Source organism: Fistularia commersonii, chromosome 28 (assembly GCF_037954325.1).
Source record: "Fistularia commersonii isolate RoL2024-O1a breed Wild chromosome 28, RoL_Fcom_v1.0, whole genome shotgun sequence".
Taxonomy (NCBI): Eukaryota; Metazoa; Chordata; class Actinopteri; order Syngnathiformes; family Fistulariidae; genus Fistularia; species Fistularia commersonii.
Genome location: NC_141311.1, coordinates 12,102,108 through 12,122,792, shown reverse-complemented (window position 1 = coordinate 12,122,792; position 20,685 = coordinate 12,102,108). Strand labels below are relative to the sequence as shown.

General features: G+C 38.6%; 2 protein-coding genes across 4 annotated transcripts in view; both read left to right on the top strand.

Annotated features, from left to right (window-relative positions):
• The window catches only part of LOC147217635 (RNA-binding Raly-like protein), a 49,946-nt gene extending 43,645 nt beyond the window's left edge, over positions 1-6,301 (top strand). Inside the window, exons 6-10 of one of the 3 annotated variants that reach the window (XM_086176121.1) lie at positions 571-684; positions 1,007-1,161; positions 2,274-2,355; positions 4,566-4,603; positions 5,267-6,301. In XM_086176121.1, the coding sequence (XP_086032247.1) occupies positions 571-684; positions 1,007-1,161; positions 2,274-2,355; positions 4,566-4,591 (377 nt within the window). In that variant the 3' untranslated portion in view covers positions 4,592-4,603; positions 5,267-6,301. The remainder of the gene's footprint in view (positions 1-570; positions 685-1,006; positions 1,162-2,273; positions 2,356-4,565; positions 4,604-5,266) is intronic. The other 2 variants (XM_086176123.1, XM_086176122.1) reach the window with 2 other exon arrangements.
• Positions 6,302-7,538: 1,237 nt separating this feature from the next.
• lrrcc1 (leucine rich repeat and coiled-coil centrosomal protein 1) lies at positions 7,539-20,309 on the top strand. Its single transcript, XM_086175881.1, has 19 exons — positions 7,539-8,919; positions 9,591-9,796; positions 9,944-10,009; positions 10,096-10,263; positions 10,842-11,002; positions 11,706-11,909; positions 12,114-12,313; positions 12,584-12,758; positions 12,903-13,051; positions 13,923-14,127; positions 14,761-14,900; positions 16,610-16,811; positions 16,992-17,177; positions 17,394-17,568; positions 17,996-18,159; positions 18,395-18,603; positions 18,728-18,865; positions 19,447-19,582; positions 20,069-20,309. The coding sequence occupies exons 1-19, from the start codon at positions 8,876-8,878 to the stop codon at positions 20,207-20,209; spliced, it is 3,069 nt and encodes a 1,022-aa protein (XP_086032007.1). The 5' UTR covers positions 7,539-8,875; the 3' UTR covers positions 20,210-20,309.
• Positions 20,310-20,685: the final 376 nt, after the last annotated feature.

The window sequence follows — 20,685 nt, the reverse complement described above, 5'->3', positions numbered from 1 at the left end:
CCTCGATGTAAAATAAATACAGTGAAATGAAAATGACAGGTTGAACATAACTGAACATTTAATAGCTATATAACTTGAACATTCCCTCAATACATGTAATTACGAAAAGACAGCTAAAATGAGATTATTAGTATTGAACTGCAATGAATATGATTGTCAGAAAATTACTCATGATATGAGGATATTATAATATTATGTCAATTTATGCATTAGTTTGGGGTACTAAGTGCTCCAGATTATTCTCAAATATAGTCTGATGTGTGTAAACTGCTGTTGTTGATGAATGACACGATGAGGTTGCAACAAGAATTTTCAGGTTGCATAAGACTGCAATCTTGAAACTAAAAAATGTAATTATCTTTCAACATCTTGTCCTTTTGGAAATATAAATTGTGTTCCTCCTTATACTTTAGATTATCCCAGTGTATTAATCTCCCATTTGTTCATTCACCATTCATTGTGCCTGAGTCTACTTTCTGGACACGGCAGTAGCCATCAAGCAATATTAGAAAAGTGCAGTGGCTTTCAAACGACTAATCATGATGCTTAACTTTATTAATGCATGCCCAGTGAAGACAGACCAGCTCTTGACTATCAAAAAGGAGCTGTCACACATCAAGACCAAGATTGACTCACTGCTGGGCAGGCTGGAGAAAATTGAGAGGCAACATCAATCTGATAGCGGTAAGATTTGGACGACATCCTGCCAGCATATAAAATTGGGAAAGAGAGAGACAAAGGGGTTCTGACAGCTGTTGAAATGAAAAGCACTGATTCTTTTTGGTAAAATATACCAAAGGTTGACGGAGTAATTTATCCAAAACAGACACATTAATATTTGAATAATAAGATGAGTAAAAAATATTAAGAAAACTTAGATTAATGCAATTAGTAGAAGAGCAAGGTCAATAATCATCTCTGTAAATAATGTATGCTTTTTGCCCTGGATAATTGCAGTGAATATATCATGAAATTAATTGCTAGCTTCTCTCTATGTATTTGTCAGAGATTCGGAGGAAACATGAGGAGTGTGGCTGTCTCCATGGCGATGCAGTCATCCATTCTGGTGGTGAGGAAGTGCAAGGGACAGCCGAGGTAGAGGCAGGAGAAATGACAGATGGCTGTGAAGATGACTATGAAGATGAAGGCACTGGTGACATGGTTAGAAGGCCGAGTGGCCAAATTTACTTTTCAGGGCTGAGTGAGGTAACCCAGCAAAATATGTACTGTGTGTGTGTGTGTGTGTGTGTGTGTGTGCGTGTGCGTGTGTGTGTGTGTGTGTGTGTGTTTTCAGTCAGCCATTTTTATCCATGTCTCTAAGTGCTCTTATTTCTAAGTATGTTTAACTCGAACTCTTTATGATGAATGTGCTGGTATGAAACAATTGATATAAAAAGAGTGTCAGATAGAGTCATGTGTATGAAGCTAGGAACTGAAGGTGTAATTGCTCAATGTGGACATGCCTCAGGAGTGGAACCTCACTTAGAAGAGAAGGATAAATTCTTCAGTGAGTTAAGTGAAGTCATGCAAAGTATCCCCTGGCAGGTTTGGTAGCCAAATAGTAATGGAAATACAAGGGAGAAGTAGTGGAAGCTTAAAATGGAAGAGTGTTGTGTGGTTTTCAGGGAGGAGTTGAGACAGGCTCAGGTTGGTCAGGAAAAGCTATTGAGGATTCCACAGCTGCAGCTGATATGATGAGGGAGATATGTAAGATAGTAGTTGCCGTGCCATCTGGAAAGAAAGTAGATAAGGAGACTTGGTGGAATGGCATAGTGTAGGAGTGTAAACAGAGAAAGATTTTAGCTAAGAAGCAGCAGGATCCTGTGGGGACTGAAGACAGTAGACAGGAGGTCTACAGGAGGCAGAGGTGATGGGGGGCCAAACTAAGAGTGTATTATAACTTGCGTCTTTGGTTGGACAGTAAGAAGGGAGAGATGGATGCATACAGGATGGCAAAGCAGAGATAAGAAATGGAAAGGGTATGCAGCAGGTTATGGAAATTGAGGACTTAGAAACACATTGGCAGGTGTCAGATATGTGACATAAAGATGGAATGAGTACTTTAAAGAGATGATGAATGTGGAAAATGAGAGAGCACAAAGAGTAGAAGAGGGGACCATTATGGACCACGAAGCAGTTTTGGTTTGGAAAAGGTATGTGAGAAGGGATTAAAAGAGGATGAAGAGTGGTAAGGTGGTTGGTTTCAATGATACACCCGTGGAAGTATGTATGTGAGAGATGGTGGTAGAGTTTTTGACTTGGATGTCCAACAGGATCTTAAAGAGGGGATGCCTGAGGACCGGAGAAGTGTACTTAGGCTGAATTTTAAGGACAAGGGAGACATGCAAAGTTTTGGTAATTACAGATAATGAATGGCCATTTAACATTTAAAACTGTGAAAATGCATCATCAATGGGAACCATAAATGTTGAAAGAGTGAGATATAGATACATTAGGTACAATAAATAAGATTATAAGCACTTACTAACCCAAACTAAAATACAATGATCACATAAAACTGTACAGGTTTTTGAGCCTATTGCACTGAATCTGGCAAAGCTTTGAATGTAACTCTAGTGACTTTGCTGTAATACTAAAGGTTAAATTTTACTGTATATAAACATGGGGTCTTGAAAGAGTACTTTGGATGCAGTATAAGCTTTCAGAATCTACACTGTGAAGTATACAGAAGGTCAGCGGGAGCTGCATTGTACCTTTGTAGATTTAGAAAAAGCATATTAAATGGTGCAGAGAGAGTAAGTGTGGCACTGTATGCAGCAATCTGGAGTGGCAGAAAAGTACGTTGGTGCTGGTGAAGGATATGTATGAGCTTTAATACAGTGGTGAGGTGTGCCTTAGGTGTGAAGCGGTGCTCAAAATGGAGGTTGTACTGCATCAGGGATCAGCTCTGGGCCCCTTCTTGTTTACAGTGTGTGATGGTCGATCTTAATGGGCTATGACATTTGCAGATTATATTGTGGTCTGTGGTGAGAGAGGGGTGGAAGAAAATCTAGAGAGGGAGGTTTGTTCTGGAAAGGTGTGTGATGAAGGTTAGCCTCTGCAAGGAAGAATACCTTTGATGTGCAAGAGCCATCCAAGACAAACAGAGGGTACAGGGAATAAAGATAAAGGAGGTCGAGGATTTTAAGTGCCTAGATCAACAGTCCGGAACAACCGAGAGTGTGGAAAGGAGAAGAAAAGTGTGCAAGCAGGTTTGAAAGGTTGGGGAAAAGTGTCAGGGGTAATGTGTGATAAAAGAGTATCAGTCAGAATGAAAGGAACGGTGTACAAGACAGTGGTGAGACCGAGGTGTTGTTTGGTTTAGACTCCACTGTCTCTAAACTTTAGAGTTAGTGGCACTGAAGAAAAGACAGGAGGCATAGCCGAGGGTAGCAGGGATGAAAATGTTGAGGTTCTCTGTGGGAGGTATGAGAACGGATAGGATCAAGAGTGAGTCCATCAGAGGGACAGTGCATGTTAGATGTTTTGGAGATAAAGTCTGAGGCCAGACTGTGATGGGTTGGATAAAGTATTTATGGCGAAGAAGGATGAAGAAGAAGGATGCTGTGCTCGGGGGCGGCATATTCCAAGAACGAACATTCCTGGTTCGATTTCCGGCTCCTCCTAGTGTGTCCAAGACACTGAACCCCTAACTGCTCCCCTGGCACTGGGGGATGGCATGAATTGGCAGAGAATGAATAAAGGATAAATGATTATAAGAGCCTGGCAGGAGGACAAGAGGAAGACAGAAGTAGGAGATTTATGGATGCAGTGAAAGATGACAGGAAGTTACTCTAGTTGATGTAAGAGAACATGATGTAGATAGTAGATAATGGCAGGCAGACGTTTTGCTGTGGTGATCCCTCAGGGGAGCAGACTATAATAATAATAGAATGCAGTGATATTACCAAGTGCACAGTCACTCCTTTTTGTCCTTGGTGAATTGGGAAACAATCACAAAGAATTTGACCAAACTCACGGTTACCTAAAAAGCTTGCTTTAGTTATTACTATGAAGCAGCTAATTTCAATAATTTGTTATACTTTTTAACTAAAATCAAAATGATAAGTAATTGTAAATCATAGAAACAGTATGTCCAAGTAGATAATTAAAATACAAGGACTATTGAGCCAATATCCAAAGGGGACAATCAAAAGATCAAGTAAGAATTTATAAAAGAAAATGAAAAATTATGTTTTGAATCATCACCTTAACTTTCAATATCAGCATGAATTTGATTAAAACACCAGGTACTGCAGTCATTAGTTGGATCCTTCATATCACTGAGCCCCAGAAACAATGCAAACTACCTGAGCAAATAACATGTGTTTCACAAATTCTAATGCTAGCCAGTTATCCAAAGATAATTCTAAAACATTTAGACACAAGAAAAAGTTAGGACAAGCTTATTTCCAGACAGGTTTAATAATTTTTTGCCATTGGAAAAAAAAAACACAACACAAAAATGAAAACAAGGAAGACTTTCTTCATTCATTATATGGTGACACTGTTGATATAAGAGAATTGTTGATAAGATCATAATACATACTTTTTTGTCACTGCAGACAGAGAACCACATATCAGATGTTGACAACTGAATAAGGTTAGTATTAATTTTTTTTTTTAAATGAGGGCAACTGCATCATATTGCTGTAACAATCCTGTAACTTAACGCACGAGTAATATTCAAGTCCATTTGTTGAATAGAATCTTTTTTGAATAGCTTAAGATCAGAGTGGCTTATGTTCTACTTTTAAGCAGAAGACAGTGAGAAAGTCTGCTCATCTCCTTCCAGATGAGTTTTTCACACTGTTCTTTTCAATGGCCTGTAATTTCCTCTGTCTGGAAACATCAGGGAACACGGTCTCAGTGCAGTTATAACTGAAGACTGTCTGAGCAGTTACACAGACACAACACATTTGCGCATTCCATCAAATGACATTTAAATCTCTACTGGCTTTCCTTGTATGTACAAATAGCAATAATATTAAATTTACGTCTTGTCTGAAATTTCCCTCCTGTCCTTATGTGCCCAATAGCAGAAGTCTCTTTCCCATATCTGAACATGACACGTCATCATTGTGATGGCATAACAAACTATTTGTTTGCAGACTGTTACAGTAATTACAAATAAGATTATCGGCAGTATCCTCCTTGAAGGTAATTGATTGAAAATATAGCAGCATTAGCATAGGCTAATATGAAAAACAGCCAAGCAATAATGATGAATTTTCAATAGTGCATTTATGTCTTTCATCTTTTTCAGGTTGGGAAATATGAAGCCTTTAGTGTAAAAAGATTGGACACCAGATACCAGCAAAACCTTCATGACAGGAAGGTGTATTTGAAATAAAATTGAAGCATTGAGAGGCAAGACTGACAGCACAGTTCTTCAAGCTTATTTGTTGTTTGTTTGACTCATTATAACCTGATCTGTATTTCATCAAAATGCTGGTTCAGGTAAACTACAAAGGCCTATTAATGTTTATTCTATATGAACTGCAGTCTGAAAATTGAGGACAATATGTTGTATGCTTTATATTTTATGATCTTTATTGTGCATTAAAATGCAGTAATGTGATGGGTTGGTTATTCCATGAAACACAATATTTTGTTGTACAGCAAATGTATTTTCTTCTTTTTCCTGTGCACTGAAAACTATGATAAGCCAGGCAAAAAGCTTAATATGAATGTAAGAGACATTTTCTTTATCACTTTGTGGTTATGTGATTTTCTTTATCGATATACTTTGTGCGAAGATACAGTATGAGTTTTAGTCACAGACACTTGAACAATATTTCCAAATTGTCTTGTATTCATATCTTGTTTCTACTTTTTAATCATGATGACATGCGTTGAATATTCTGTTTACATTCAGTTAATATATGGTGCTCAAAGCCAAGTTTTTTTTTACAACCAGTATGTTAAAATGTGACAGATACAAATCAGTTGTATTCAATGTATCAGTTGTACACCTATGAATGAAGAATTTTGTCACCCCTCTCCGACACACACACACACGGACACAAACAATCGAACAAAAAAAAACCTCCAGCCTGCATTTTCACAATTAGCTGAGAAAAACACGTAATATTTTGTTCGATTTTTTCTATCATCACGGCTTTTAAGGGACATCTTCATTCTATGATGACCACTTTTGAGTGACCATGCATATAACAGAATTGCATTGCAACGCCATTGCAAAACTCTTATGGCGGTAATATTTTGTCAACTTTTTACTGAAGTGTTTCAAAGCAAATGGGGACAGTAAGGTGAAATAAAGGCACCATACAAACCACATGTACATTCCTCCATCACGAAGCTCTCTTAGTAGCTGTGAGATTATTCTTCCTTTTTTGTATACAATGCCCTTGACAGGTAAATTCAATGAGATGACAGTTTGAGGCAGAAACAGATGTCAATTCACCCACTTCATCAGCATCATCTCATCACTTTCTTCACATCACAAGTTCTAGACAGGCTGCTGCTGTCATTGGTTTTATGATCACTGGCTGGCTGCCAGTGAGTATGACCAGAAGTTGTGTAGGTTTTTTAATATGGACAATGAACAACGTCTGATGAACTGCATCAATCACAGACCTGTGGCTGTTGGAGAAATTAGGAGCATAATAGGGGTCAGGATCTTAACAATACATCTGTGATTAGCCAGAGGAAGCACAAATTCCAGAAAGTATTATTCATCAGCCTGACAGAAACTCACAGAAAACCTAATCTAAGGAAAAGCTAACAAAATTGGATGTTTTTATAGTCTTGATAACTGCTGTAGAAATTAATACTTGTCAGAGACTGAAACGTGTGTATGTGGTAAAATGTGAGTGTAAGACCATATGGAGAACAGCCTTAATGTGATAAGCATCGTTGAGAAATATCCATTTGAATTTTTTCTTGTTCTTGTGCAGCTTAAGTCCGTAAGATAGTGTAAGAGCAGTGTTTGTCTCTGGAAGTCTGTTTTCTTGTTAAATTGATAAACTCTAATTTATACCTGTGTTCGATGAGAACCATGAAAAGGCTTGTATACGATGGTTCTGATGATATACCTGTTGAGGTGTGGAATGAGAGGCAGCGGTAGAGTTTCTGACTTCATTATTCAACAGGATCTGAGAGAGTGAGAAGATGCCTGAAGAAGGGAGATGAAGTGTAAAGGTGCCCTTTTTTAAGAGAAAGGGGGATGTGCAGATTTTGCGGCAACTGTAGAGAGATAAAGTTGATGAGCCATACAATGAAGAGAGCAAAAGTCAGCATCTGTGAACGGCAGTATGCTTTCATGCGTAGAAAGAGTACTACAGATGCAGTATTTGCTTTGAGAATGCTAATAGTGAACTACAGAGAAGGCCAGAAGACGCTGCACTGTGTTTTTGTAGACCTAGAAAAAGCACATGACAGGGTGCCAAGAGAGGAGCTCTGGTATTGTATGAGGAAGTCTGGAGTGGCAGAGAAGTATGTTAGACTGGTGCAGGACATGTATGCTCGCAGTGAGACACTGGTACGGTGTGCTGTAGTTCAAGGTGGAGGTGGGACTTCATCAGGGATCAGCTCTTAGCCCCTTCTTGTTTGCAGTGGTGATGGACAGGCTGACAGATGAGGTTAGACAGGAATCTCCACGGACCATGACATTTATAGATGATATTGTGATCACTAGTGAGAGCAGACAACAGGTAGAGGAAAATCTAGAGGTGGATGTATGCGCTGGAAAGGAGAAGAACGAAGTTTTTTCCCAGCAAGATAGAGTATATGTGTGTGAATGAGGGGAACTCGGGTGGAACGGTGAGGCTCCAGCGAGTGGAGATCAAGAAGTTGGAGGATTTCAGGTACCTGGGGTCAACATTCCAGGGCGGTGGAGAGTGTGGTAAAGAGGTGAAGTGACAGGTTCAAGGAAGTTGGAATGGGTGGACAAAGGTGTCAGGGGTACTAAGCGATAGAAGATTATCAGCCAGAATGAAAGGAAAGACAGCGGTGAGACCAGTGACGCTGTATGGCCGATAAACAGTGACAATGACAAAAAGACAGGAGGCAGAGCTAGAGGTCGCAGAGCTGAAGATGCTGAGGTTCTCTTAGGGAGGGACCAGTATGGATAGGATCAGGAATGAGTCTATCTGAGGGACAGCACATGTTAGATGTTTTGGAGAGAAGGTCAGAGAAGCCAGACTGAGATGATTCTGTCATGTATAGAGGAGGGATAGAGAATATATTGGTAGACGGATGCTGGAATTGGAGCCGCCAGGCAGGAGGTCTCGCGGAGGACCAAAGAGCTTTATGGACGCAGTGAGAGGATATGAGGGTAGTTTATGTGAGAGTGGACGATACAGCGAATAAGGTCCGATGGAGAAGGTTGATTCGCTGTGGCGACCCCTGAAGGGAAAAGCCGAAAGGAGAGGAAGCAAAAGAAGACCAAGTATACGATAGCCGTAGTGCTATTCGGAGGCACACGGAAACTTCCGAGACATCCCCGGCATAAAGAGTTTGTGGCGAAGAAAGTGAAAAGTTCTGTCCAATTGTTTAAATGTATACGTCAAGCCATTGGCGCCGTTGTCATTTCTGAAAGTTTTAATAAGGGTGAATGGCTAGTTTGAACTTTAAGGACTCTTCCGTATGTACTGGTGGTGTTAGCCTTCAGTTAGCTTCCCCGGACGTAGCAGCTGTGACGTCATGTAAACAGGAAGTGTGTCGGACGCGGCGAGTTCAACTGCCACAACAGAATGTGGCGTTGACTCGTGTTAAGTTTGGTTTAGCAGCCGTTCGTCTCAATCGTTCTTAACGTCTGCTACCGTTAAAGGTTCGCGTCTGGCGAACGCAATGTAATTCTTTAGCTCTTGTCTTACACGGTACGTTTAATCCGGAACTGCATGTTGTCGTTATGGGGAACAAGGAACTCAGTCTCATTGACAAGGATATAACAAGGTAAAAACTCAATAAGAATGTACTGAACGGCATATCTCGACAAATTAAGCATTTCACGTTGATAATCCATGCATTATTAACACAAAAGTTTCTGTGTTTGCTTTAGGAAAGTCATTCGGTAAAAAACAGAATCAATGCTGGTTATATTCAGCACTACACGACACAACTCAAACAATTAAATCCATAAATAATTGGAGTCTTCCTTGTAAACTTCTGCTCCTCCAAAAAGACTAGTTGAAGAAACTCGCTGGGTTCTATATTTCTGTATTTTATATTGATACAAACAGGACTTGTACTCCTATCTGGTTGAGGGTATAGTAGCTGATGGTCAAATTATGTTGTGTTAATAAATTACATTTGTTCTTTAAGCCATGTAAGTCATGTTAAATCTGAAATAGAAATTTTAAAAACGGTCAAAATAAAAACAAATTGTGATTGACGGCTTGATCACACAGATAAAAAAAAATCAAATATTATATTGAAGGATCAATAGAAACTGTTGTAAAAAAAAAAAAACAGAATGAATAGAATAATGAAAGCATTTATTACTATTACTCATAATTAAAATTATTATTAATGCCATGGAAGCTTTATAATGTATATGCTTGAAAATCACGCTGCAGGATTGCACACGCTGGTGAATTCATGTCATGTCATGCATTTCTATCTAGTTTGCTGGCTGTCCCCCTGCGTCCAACTGTAACATCACTCATTCTACACTGCAATCACATCCCAAAAATTGAGGGCCTGACCTCAGCCTGGCTTCTGCAGCACTTAGACCTTTCTTCCAATTGCATTTCTAAGATTGAAGGTCTAAGTTCCCTCACATCCCTACGGACTTTAAATTTGTCCTGCAATTTATTAACCAAAGTTGAAGGTGAGTCATTATTTACCTTCTCAGCCACTAATTGCTCCCGCATGGTCCGTTCGTCTAAAGAATAATTCTTGATCATCTGTAGGTTCATTTTCTTTAAAATGTTATCACATATATGGATATTTATTTATGTCCCCTCTTTGCACCAAGGACTGAACGGCCTTGTGAACTTAGCAGTATTAAATGTGTCCTACAATAAAATAAATGACCTTACGGGTGAGTTGAAGCCTAGTAATATTTTTTCACATGCTAATAATGGTGCTAAAATGTGACACATCTGTTGATTTTAATGCATTCATTAGGCTTGCTGCATCTTCATAGCAGTGAATACAAGCTGAAGCGCCTTCGTCTCTACGGCAACAGTCTGGGCAGCATCAACCACCTCTTGCAGTGCCTGCTGGGATTGCAGAGCTTAAGGGAGCTCACTTTGAAACAGAGGGGAAATGACAACCCTGTCTGTAGGACTCAAGGTGAAGCATGGAACACAAATTTGCATCATGGGTCGCATTATGGGTAAAAGCCATGGTAAAAAATATTCAACTTCATGCAGCTATTTGGAAAAAATATAGAATAAACACATAACAATGTAAATTTTGCATAATTGCATAATTAAATGATGAAAGGAGCAGATACTGGTGGTCATACACCACAACAATTGGTAACAATTTTTTCGCCTCGCATTTGATTATTTATTCAGGCCCCTATGGTTGACAAATGCAACACCTACATCCTTCCAGAGGCAACTGTACGGAAACCCAAGAGGGACACAGACCTAACATCATCATAAATTTGTCTATATTTGGCCCTATGATCAAGTGGTGACCATTCCAAAAACATGACAAACTTTGTGTCATGCCATGTTTGAGTAAATCTATTACATAATTGTAGTGCTTGACACTTGTGTATCATAACTCATCAATGGGTCATCATACAAACCTCAGCAAGTGATGTATTCTATTGTACTTAAAATTATGTTGCTCGAGACTGTCATTATTGTCTCTTTGTATTTTTATGGCATTTTTCGTGTTTCTATCCCATCCCAATGCAGCTTACAGGGATATTGTTATGCAGTCACTGCCACAGATCTCCTCTCTAGATGGTTTGAATCGGCAAAATATACCTTCAGATCCAAGGGGTGACAGCCCTTGTAATGTCCCTGGTCTGGAGAACTATCTAGACCTATTGTCTGATGAAGGGCAAGGTGACACGGTAATTTCACGACACTTATACACATTTACTGTCTCCAGGGAAAATCTGGTATATTCCAGGGAATTTGTTCATTTGAGAAACACTATGGCAATATGTTGTAGTGGGTATTCTCAGAAACTTGTTCCGAAATATGACATATAACAATCCCAATGGACCAATGGATCATTTAAGTGGACAAGGGCATGCATATTAACTTGGTGCATCACACTATAGAAAGTAGCTTGATCATTTATTTTATCCATGAAAACTTTTTCTGTCAATCATCTTCCATAAAGCTATTCTGGAAATTATCAGTTACACAATATTATAAGTAATATCAAATATTTCGATAGTGCAGACTTTAGACTACATGCATGTGAAGGTTTTGTGTGATCTAGAGCCTTGTTTCACTGTGGCAAAAAAATGGAATGGAAAACTAAAAAGGATAAGACATGATTCCCCTTTAGCTCAGCATGACCCCCCACATCCAAATTTGAGAAAAGAGACGTGTGTTTTTACACAACAGATAGATGCAGATAGACGCTTTTTCCTGTTCACTTTCTCGCATATACTGCATGGGGGAAGCAATGTTGTATGACTTTATGCACTTTTCTCGACTATGAGAGATATTATTTTTCTGGGCTTCAGGATAAACATAGAAATATCTTATTAACACAGTTTCTTCACAAAAGTGGAAAGAAAATTAAACTATGTTTGTTTTTAGGTTTCAGAAGACGTCCCTTTCACGCCACACAATATCAGTGAGGTGCTTAACCATTTTCATCAGCATATTGTCTCTGAAGTAATGTCAGATCCAGATAGGCAGTGCCTCCAACAGGTTGGGTCCACAGTGGCTGCTCCAGCATATCCTGTTACTGAAAAACGCATCAGGAAACTGGAACACCATGTATCTCAGCTCATGCAACAGGTGCAACTTGACCAAAATACTTTATGCTTAGAATTATGTACTGAGGGCGTGAGTGAATAATATTGATCTCTTTTAAATATTGGCAATGTTTTATTTACTACTAAAGGAGTAAAAAGCAATATACACGTGCAGGAAATATATTTTGCATTTTGAAAAATTTGAAATATACTGCTTTTTTCATCTGACATATGATTATTTTCTCAGGCCCCTATGGTTGACAAATGCAGCACCCACACTTATCCTGTGGCGTCTGTACGGAAACCCAGGAGGGACACAGACCTCACATCAGGGAGTGAATATGACAGTGGGACAGAAAGCAGAATATGCAATAGTATCCCAAAACAGCAAAACACCCAAACAAAAAGGATCACTGCAAAGAAGAATAGAGGCAGGAGATCAGAGAGGTGATGTCACCATTGTGAATATATTCTATGTTCAGGATGATGGTCTTGTGCTAAAACATGAGCAGTTACACTCTGATTTTGTATTTGTATTCAAATGATGACAACACATAGTTCAATTCATCAAAATTTACTTTTATGTTATGAAACGCACCAGTATTAAGATGAAAGATATAAATGTTATTGGTCACTTTTTTAGTTAGTCAATCACATTAGCTGTTTTTAGTCTGACTTTCATTGCAGGGTCAACATCAGTCAATCTTTTATGTGCAGTGATCAAGAGAATCAGGAACACAGGAGTTCAAAGACTATTGTGGGACCCATGAGATATTCTGGAACTGAAGAAAGTGCAGGCAGAGCAGCGCCAACAACGAAGGTGCTGTTGGGATCTGCTAAGGCCTCAATTGAAAAGAAACCTAAACCAAATGAGGAGCAGGAAACCTACAGGGTAAAAGATGGCCAAACAGAATGAATTAGTAGATTGCAGCAATGTGATTTCATTAATTGATGAGTTCAGTCATTGCAGTATTTTTTACATTTTTTTATACAATGTCTGCTTGTATATTTATGAATCTGTATTTGTGTGGCTCAGGCTATTGTAGAAGAACTCGACCTGGAAAGGGAGAGACGGTGGAAAGCAGAACAGGCTGTGACGAAGATAACAGAAGATCTGAAATGCCTAAACACAAAAGTCAACCAGGAAAAAGACCTCCAAAGTATGGCCATGCACACTACGGACAGGTAAGAGTAGAACTGGTTGCCTGCTGGCACCCATTTTTAATGCACTCTCACATATAGACGCAGAGAAATTAAATGGCATGGGATCAGATGCTCCAAAGCAAATATGATGAACAGCAATAATAGAAGTTACCTATATGGGTTTTTGTTGTGAACTGCATTATGGATTTTCAGTCCTTTGTCCCCGTTTCATTTTTTTTTTCTGAGAACAACAGCTTCAGCTTGTCATTCTTTCATAATGATGTATTTGTCCCATAGCCCCATGTGAAATAGAAGCCATTGTGGCTCCACTTTGCCCAAACCTTTAAGTACACCTGCAGTCCGTGATTATTAAGCTAATTTAGAATAAAGATCACTAATGTGTATGCTAATCAGTATGCTGTATATTTTAAACGTCTAGATTACAGAGACTGTAATTATCTCTAATTAATATCCCTGTCTCTGTTTCCACATGTATGGTTATGATTTGCTACATGTCCATTAGAGACATAACCAGAGACAGATGTAAACATCTTGTGCAATGTCCTTGCTTGTCTAACATCCTGCTGGGATAAATCTGCATTATGATTTTAATTAGTGCCATGGTGACAAGCATATGTCAGCAGAATTGCATGAATCAGTCTTAACTGTCAATATCTAATGATCCTGAGCATGATTGTAAGTGTTGGCTCTCATGTTCCCTTGTGCATCAGGATGAAGATTCCAGAAAATTACTCATTATAGCACATAAAAAGATCCCTCATACGTGTGTGTGTGTGTGCGTGTGCATGCATGCGTGCGTGTACATATGTTTTTTTAATCGGGAGGTATACAAAATTGGGTAAACAATATTCTCCAATGTATTCTCCAATGGTCTCCTTTTTCTGTCATCCAGACTGAAAGAAATGTTGATCAAGGAACGATCAGGACGCTCTGAGCTGCAAACTCAACTTGAGGAGCTGCAGAGAAGGTGTCAGTCCTTAAGTCAGCAGTTGGAGAAGGCCCGTAGCTGTGAAGAACAACATAAGACTGCACTGCACAAACTAGAGGAAAGCAACTCCCATAGAGAGACGCTCAGGGCTCACCAGGAGGCTGATGAGGTACAGCATATTTTTGAATATTCAAAATCTATCTAGATGTTATATATTTAACAAAGCTTTCTAAATATTTTTTATTTCAGTCTTTTTGTTTTAATTATTTATATTTATGCCTAGTTTCTCAGAAAATGAAAAAAAATAGCATAGATAATGAGAAAATGCCATGATTATAGAGGCAGCTAATTTTATGCCCAGGCATGTAATTTGTAGAAAATTAACAAAAAGTACCTTTAAAGTGAATTTCTCAAGCAGTTCAATAAAGGTGGAATTAAATTATCGCTATTGTTTTATAGATGAAACACAGTTTCTGTATGTTACGTACAAAAGTTGTAAATTTCCAGGCCCAACCAGACATGGAGCTATTTATCTGTATTTAAAATGGGGCTTTAAAATGCCATTATATAGTCATGTTGTCAAGCTCTATTTTGAATATTGATTTTTCTGAATGATGCAAATGTATATCTGTCATGCTGTTTTCAATACCTTCTGTACTGCTAAATATGTAAATTCTTTGAATGCAATTGTTGAATGATTTACTCTGCTGTGTGATTTTCCACATACCATACATATAAAATAATTCAGCAGAAAGGTTAAGTGAATGTGGTAGCTTGCATAAATGATATGCTGACTCCCCAGATGAAGCAGCGCCAACAGCTGGAGAACAAGGTAGCAGCCCTGAAGAGGGAAATAGAGATCCAGAGAGCTTCTGTATGCCAGCACAGAGACAAATTGCAACAGCTCCATGAACTGCTTGCATCAAGGGAACAAGAGCACAGGTACTACTGGAGGATTCAGTCTAAATCACTGGAGAACTCCATGCTGAACAGGACATCAACATTATCCTCTGTTTAGAAAGCCTAGAAAGTCATCTTTGTATGATACATGATTGGTTCTTGAACAATTACAACATTTATTTGATTTACAAAGCTGTCTTTGTTTTATATATGTAGTGTGGGTGTATATATACAGTGGGGAGAACAAACATTTGATAAACTGATGATTTTTCAGGTTTTCCCATTTGCATGTAGAGGTCTGTAATTTTAAGGTACTTTTTAGGTACTCTTCAAGTGTGAGTAATGGAATCTAAAACAAAAATCCAGAGAATGCAAAAAAATGCTAATTAATTACTTAAAAATATGGATTTTTCTGGAAATTCTGGAATTCTGGATTTTTCACTCACAGTTAAAGAGTACCGATGATAAAAATGACTGACATCTACTTGCTTTGCAAGTGGGAAAGGCTGAAAAATCAGCAGTGTATCAAATACTACCCCCCCACTGTATGTATATATATATGTGTGTGTGTGTGTGTGTGTGTGTGTGTGTGTGTGTGTGTGTGTGTGTGTGTGTGTGTGTGTGTGTGTGTGTGTGTGTATATGCATATCCGTGTGAGTGTGTTTGTGTGTGTGCATGTGTATTTATATATACATACACACACGCACACACATATAGCTAGGCCCAGAAATATTTGGACAGTGACACGAGTTTTGTTATTTTAGCTGTTTACGAACACAGCTGCCTCTTTTTCAAGGAACCGAAAGTAATTTGCCAATTGACTCAAAAGGCTGCAAAAAAAAACTAAACTGTTCCCTCGGTAACATGTCATCAATTAAGCAGTTAAAAGGTCTTGAGGTGATTCCAGGTGTGGTGCTTGCATTTGGAAGCTGTTGCTGTAAACACACAACATGCGGTCAAAGGACCTCTCAATGGAGGTGAAACAGACCATCCTGAAGCTTAAAAAAAGAAGAAATTCTCCTAAGAGATAGCAGAAATGTTAGGAGTGGCCAAATCAAAAGTTTGGTACATTCTGAGAAAAAGAGAGTGCGCTGGTGAGCTTGGGAACTCAAAAAGGCCTGGGTGTGCACAGAACATAATAGTGGTTGATAATGGCAGAATCCTTTTCATGGTGAAGAAAAACCCCTTCACATGATGCACTCAAGTGAAGAACACTCTCCAGGCAGTAGGTGTATCAGTATCTATGTCTACCATGAAGATGAGAATAAATACAAAGGATTCACAACAAGGTGCAAACCATTAATCAGCCTCAAATATAGACAGGCCAGAATTGACTTTGCAAAAAAACACATGAAGAAGCCAGCCCAGTTCTGGAACAGCATTTGGACAGATGAGACTGAGATCAACCTGTATACTTTCTGTTCAGAGTTAGCCAAATACAGCAAAGTTGATTGGGCAGTGCTTCCCAGAACAGATAGACAATGATCCAAAACATACTGCAAAAGCAACCTTGGAGTTTTTTTTTAAAGCAAAGAAGTTGAATATTCTGTAATGGCCGAGTCAATACCTAGATCTCAACCCAGTCCAGCATGCATTTCAGGCAGTCAGACTTCAGGCAGTCTTTGCCTGAAGTCCTCTCAACAAAATATTGAAAAGTAACATTTCACTTGGGGTTATGTTTATTTGTCCAAGTGAAAGTGTTTTTCAAAAGATTACAATAATGTCCTTTCCTGTTGCTATTCATTCCAAAGAAAACAGCTGGAATTGCGACTACAGCCAGGAGGTGCAGATTTCCATGAGGCTGTGGCAAAAGAAGTTGCATCAGTTGAACAGAAATTTGCCCATCAAGAGTCAGAGCTGAAGGAGAGATTGGCTGAGGGAAGGAAAGCATATGCTGCCCTGGAGGACGAGTTCCGCATGGCACTTACCATTGAGGCTGCTCGGTTTTCTGAGGTCTGATAAAACAAGGACACCTGTACCCAAACACAGGATGAATAATCATTGCACTGCTGTCCTGTGTTTTGCATGAAATTCTCTGCAAAGATTGAACAGGATGAAAGATGAACATTCAAACCAGGTTAAACAAAGTCCCTCTGATTATCTCCTTGATGTTCTGTTTCCAATGCCCTATAGCTGAAGGAGATGTGTGATGAATTGACCACAGAGTTGTCTGAGACCAAAGCAACTCTTGTTCAGTCCCAACAGAAGGAGAAGAAATTAAGGTCTTTGGGAAAGGAGCTCACAGCCATTGTTAAGGAACAGAAAACACGTATTTCTGAGCTCATCAAAACTAAGAGGGAAGCTATCGCTGAACTAAAGGTAACTGACAACCACAAGTGATGGATAATAGTCTCAAGTTTCTCATGATTATTTCAATTTTAAGAAACCATGGGCAATGTGATGCTATGTCTTGAAGCAATAAGATCAGCTCTGATGACATATGATTTTAATCAATATTGGTCATTCTGAGCCTGTCAGAGATGGACCTCCATAAGACAGCATAAATGCTCAATGGTCTTTATGTTTCTTTCACAGAAACGTCTGCATTCCCTAGAATCAGAGATGGAGTGCAACCGCCACGTTAGCCTCCAGGCTGACATGCTAAAGAAAGAAAAGGGACAACTTTTGTCTCAGCTTACAGCTCAGGAGTCCGTCATAGACGGCCTCAGGGCAGAAAGGAAAATATGGGGCCAAGAACTTGCACAGCAAGGTTAATAGAAGGCTCTTTGCTGCTGTCTGTTGTTCACATGTGGTTTTAAATTAATTGAAAATTTCTGATACTAAGGCTTGAGGATACTGCGTAATTTACCTGGATAAAGAGATCTCTGGAGGAGTCCAGTTCCAGTTTAAGTCCAGTTCTGGACTTAATGCAGCCTGAGCTGATTTTTTTTGTGACTGGTCTTGGATATAGCCTTTCATCTAGCAGTGTTTTTTATCACTAATATTAAGGGTAGCATATTGTCACCGGTGACCTCTTTCAGACAAAGAAAATATAGTAGGCATTTACATGGTCTCTAATAGTAACTGTGCAAACAACAGGATTATATTAATCAGTAAAGGTAAAAGAAAGATCAACATAATTATTTGCAGTCATGAGCGATACAAAAGTAATTTAATTCTGTATGGCTCTTTTTCAGGTGCATCCCTTGCTCAGGATCGTGGGCGCCTGGAGGCAAGGATAGAGGTGCTGATCACTGAGCTCGAATCACAGAAGAAACAAATTCAAAAGGACAATGATGCACTTAAAATCAAAGCTAAAATAATTGATGACCAAACAGAAACCATTCGTAAACTCAAAGAGGTAATAGAGAACTGAATTGAAATTCACATGTAGCATTCAAAAAAACTTAGACACCATTTACTCAGTATTCATATTTACATATTTATGCATGGACTTTTTATGTGCCTTATTGTATTTTTAAGTGTACTTGTTTTTTCGGTATTTTATTCGATCTAATTCTAAATTCTAATTCTCTTGAATCCAAATATGATAAAGTGGTTATAAGTTCTTTTTTCTCCTTGGGCGTCCTATGTAGAGTTTGCAGGAGCGAGACGAGCAGTCCCTTAGATTACGCAATGAGGTGGTCCAAGCCCAAATGAAGTTCCAGCAGGAGATCCAGGAAGAGATTACTAAATGTGGAGAGCTTAGCAAACGTGTGGAACATCTCAGCCTCCGCAAAGAAGAGCTTAGTCAGCTGTTAGAGGACAAGGAGTCAGAGCTAGAGGGTGTGAAAAGAGTACACAGGCAAGTGCCCCATCAAAAACATTCTGGAAAACTGAGAAAATTAGTTTTCTGACCAGAAGTTACATAAATAATACAACCTCTTGAACCATTATGGATTTTACTGTTTTAACTTTCCAATTTTCAGTGAAACCAGTAAGAACTGGCAGCAGAAGGCCAACCTTCTCACACAATTAGAGAGTCAAGTGAAGCGGATGAAGGAGAATTTTGATATGAAGGAACGCTTACTCCTGGAGGACAGAGATAAAGCTACTGAAGCCCACAAGTATGCCTCCATTGTGCTTACAACAATGAAAACACGTTTATTGATGGTTCCCTGTCTGCCGTTGGGATATGCGTTGGGATATGCGATTGTATTACTGTGTTATGCCTTTAGCCATTTTCATGTACAAACATCAGTAAATTAAAACTCATGGATAATTGCAAATTAAATCTTATAAAGGACCCAGCTCTCTAATTGGTCATGACTGATGTTGTAGATTAAATTCCTTCGGGGTCACAGTGGGGCTGTTGCTAATCCTGGCCACAAATTGAAATACACAGACTTGCGCACTTGAGGGCAATTTAAGGTTTTCAGTACATGTTTTTTGATTGTGGGGGGAGAGTCCACACAGAAATGGAGAGAACATTGATGTGAGGCAGCAATGCTACCCTCTGCGTCACCTGAGAGCCAATGTTATAGAAGCATCATTATTTGGAATGAAGTTAATGTTATTTTCAGATTACTGTTTGAGACGTTGCCTATAAAAGAGAAGAATTTCAAATGGAACTACTGCTTTCAATTATCTAATAATCCATTTGCCCCTCTTTGTGTAGCATTATTTCTTTGTTTTTTTTGTCTTGCAGAGTTGCCTTAGAGAAGTTACACTCTGTTGATGATGCATTTCGTCAACAACTAGAGAGTCTCCAGGCTACACATCAAATGGAGCTGCTTCAAATGGACAACGAAAGGCAGAAACACATAGAACAGGCTAATCAGAAGGTAAAATTTAGAAATTCTTTACATAGTGCCACATTGTCCCTTTTTTTCTTTGCTTTGTGGGCAGCGACGGCTTTATACAACTTTTTTTTTAACAAAAGCTTCTCAGGTCCACATAGATTTGTGTGCCACCAATGCTTAGTTTTTAGTGAAGGTGAAAATAAAGTGAAGGTTATAACTTTTTTAAACTTGATGTTGATGCTTTGATGACAAAATAAATTCAACTGCAGTCTTTACATCACAGTTCTACCACTTGAAACAGGCCATTCTCCTGAGAGAAAATAAACTACTTTTAAAAGTGATGATGGCAGAAACCATGAAAGACATTGTGATGCCGATGCATAAAACGCAATAACATATCCTGGACAATATTATATTTGTGTCTTGAACTTTCAGCTAGTGACTTTTCTACTTCATTCCTAATCTTTGTACTTCAGCCAACTCATGTGTACATTCTGCATCTGAGGGTTTTTGTTTCTTACCCTTCAGGTTCTTGAGGTCGAGGAGGAAATGCGACAGTTGCTGTTCGACACAGAAAGTAACAAAAGAGTTATGGAAGAGAAAATTAGACGCCTCAACAGTGCTATTAAAGACTTTATTCCTTCAATAGATATTCAACAAATTCATTGATTTGTCCTTTCAACAGTTAAATGTACTTGAATAAACCAATGGTAAATTTGTGTCTGTGTAATTTTAAGTAATTGTCCTCAATTAAACATAATTCTGAATAAATGGAATTTCTAATTGTGAGTCATAATTCCCTCTCTTTTTGAATATTAACCTCCACATTATTATATTTGACCTGTGGGTAATAGTAATAGATAAAAGCAAGGAAAATATTTTTGTTGTCCAGTCATATCTTAATGGATGGTCAATGATTTTTAACCTTATTTATTAACAAAATGATACACAGAAAACTATATTTTGAGATTGTGATTCGTTAAAACAATTTGAAATTCTAAAAATTAGAGGCTTTGTAATTGATAAATTGGAAATAATGGCATTTCAATTTATCACAGCAAAAATAAATGTTACTTTGGTTAATGAATGAATGCATTAGCTTACATGCCAAAGTCTTTATTTTACCACCAGTACACAACTCAACC

Bases quoted from the DNA above. Each gene is read 5' to 3' on its own strand.
- lrrcc1 (XM_086175881.1), top strand. From the start codon at position 8,876: ATGGGGAACAAGGAACTCAGTCTCATTGACAAGGATATAACAAG. The intron at 12,314-12,583 runs GTGATGTCACCA...TTTTATGTGCAG, and splicing joins AGAGGCAGGAGATCAGAGAG to TGATCAAGAGAATCAGGAAC. The intron at 14,901-16,609 runs GTACTACTGGAG...TTCATTCCAAAG, and splicing joins TCAAGGGAACAAGAGCACAG to AAAACAGCTGGAATTGCGAC.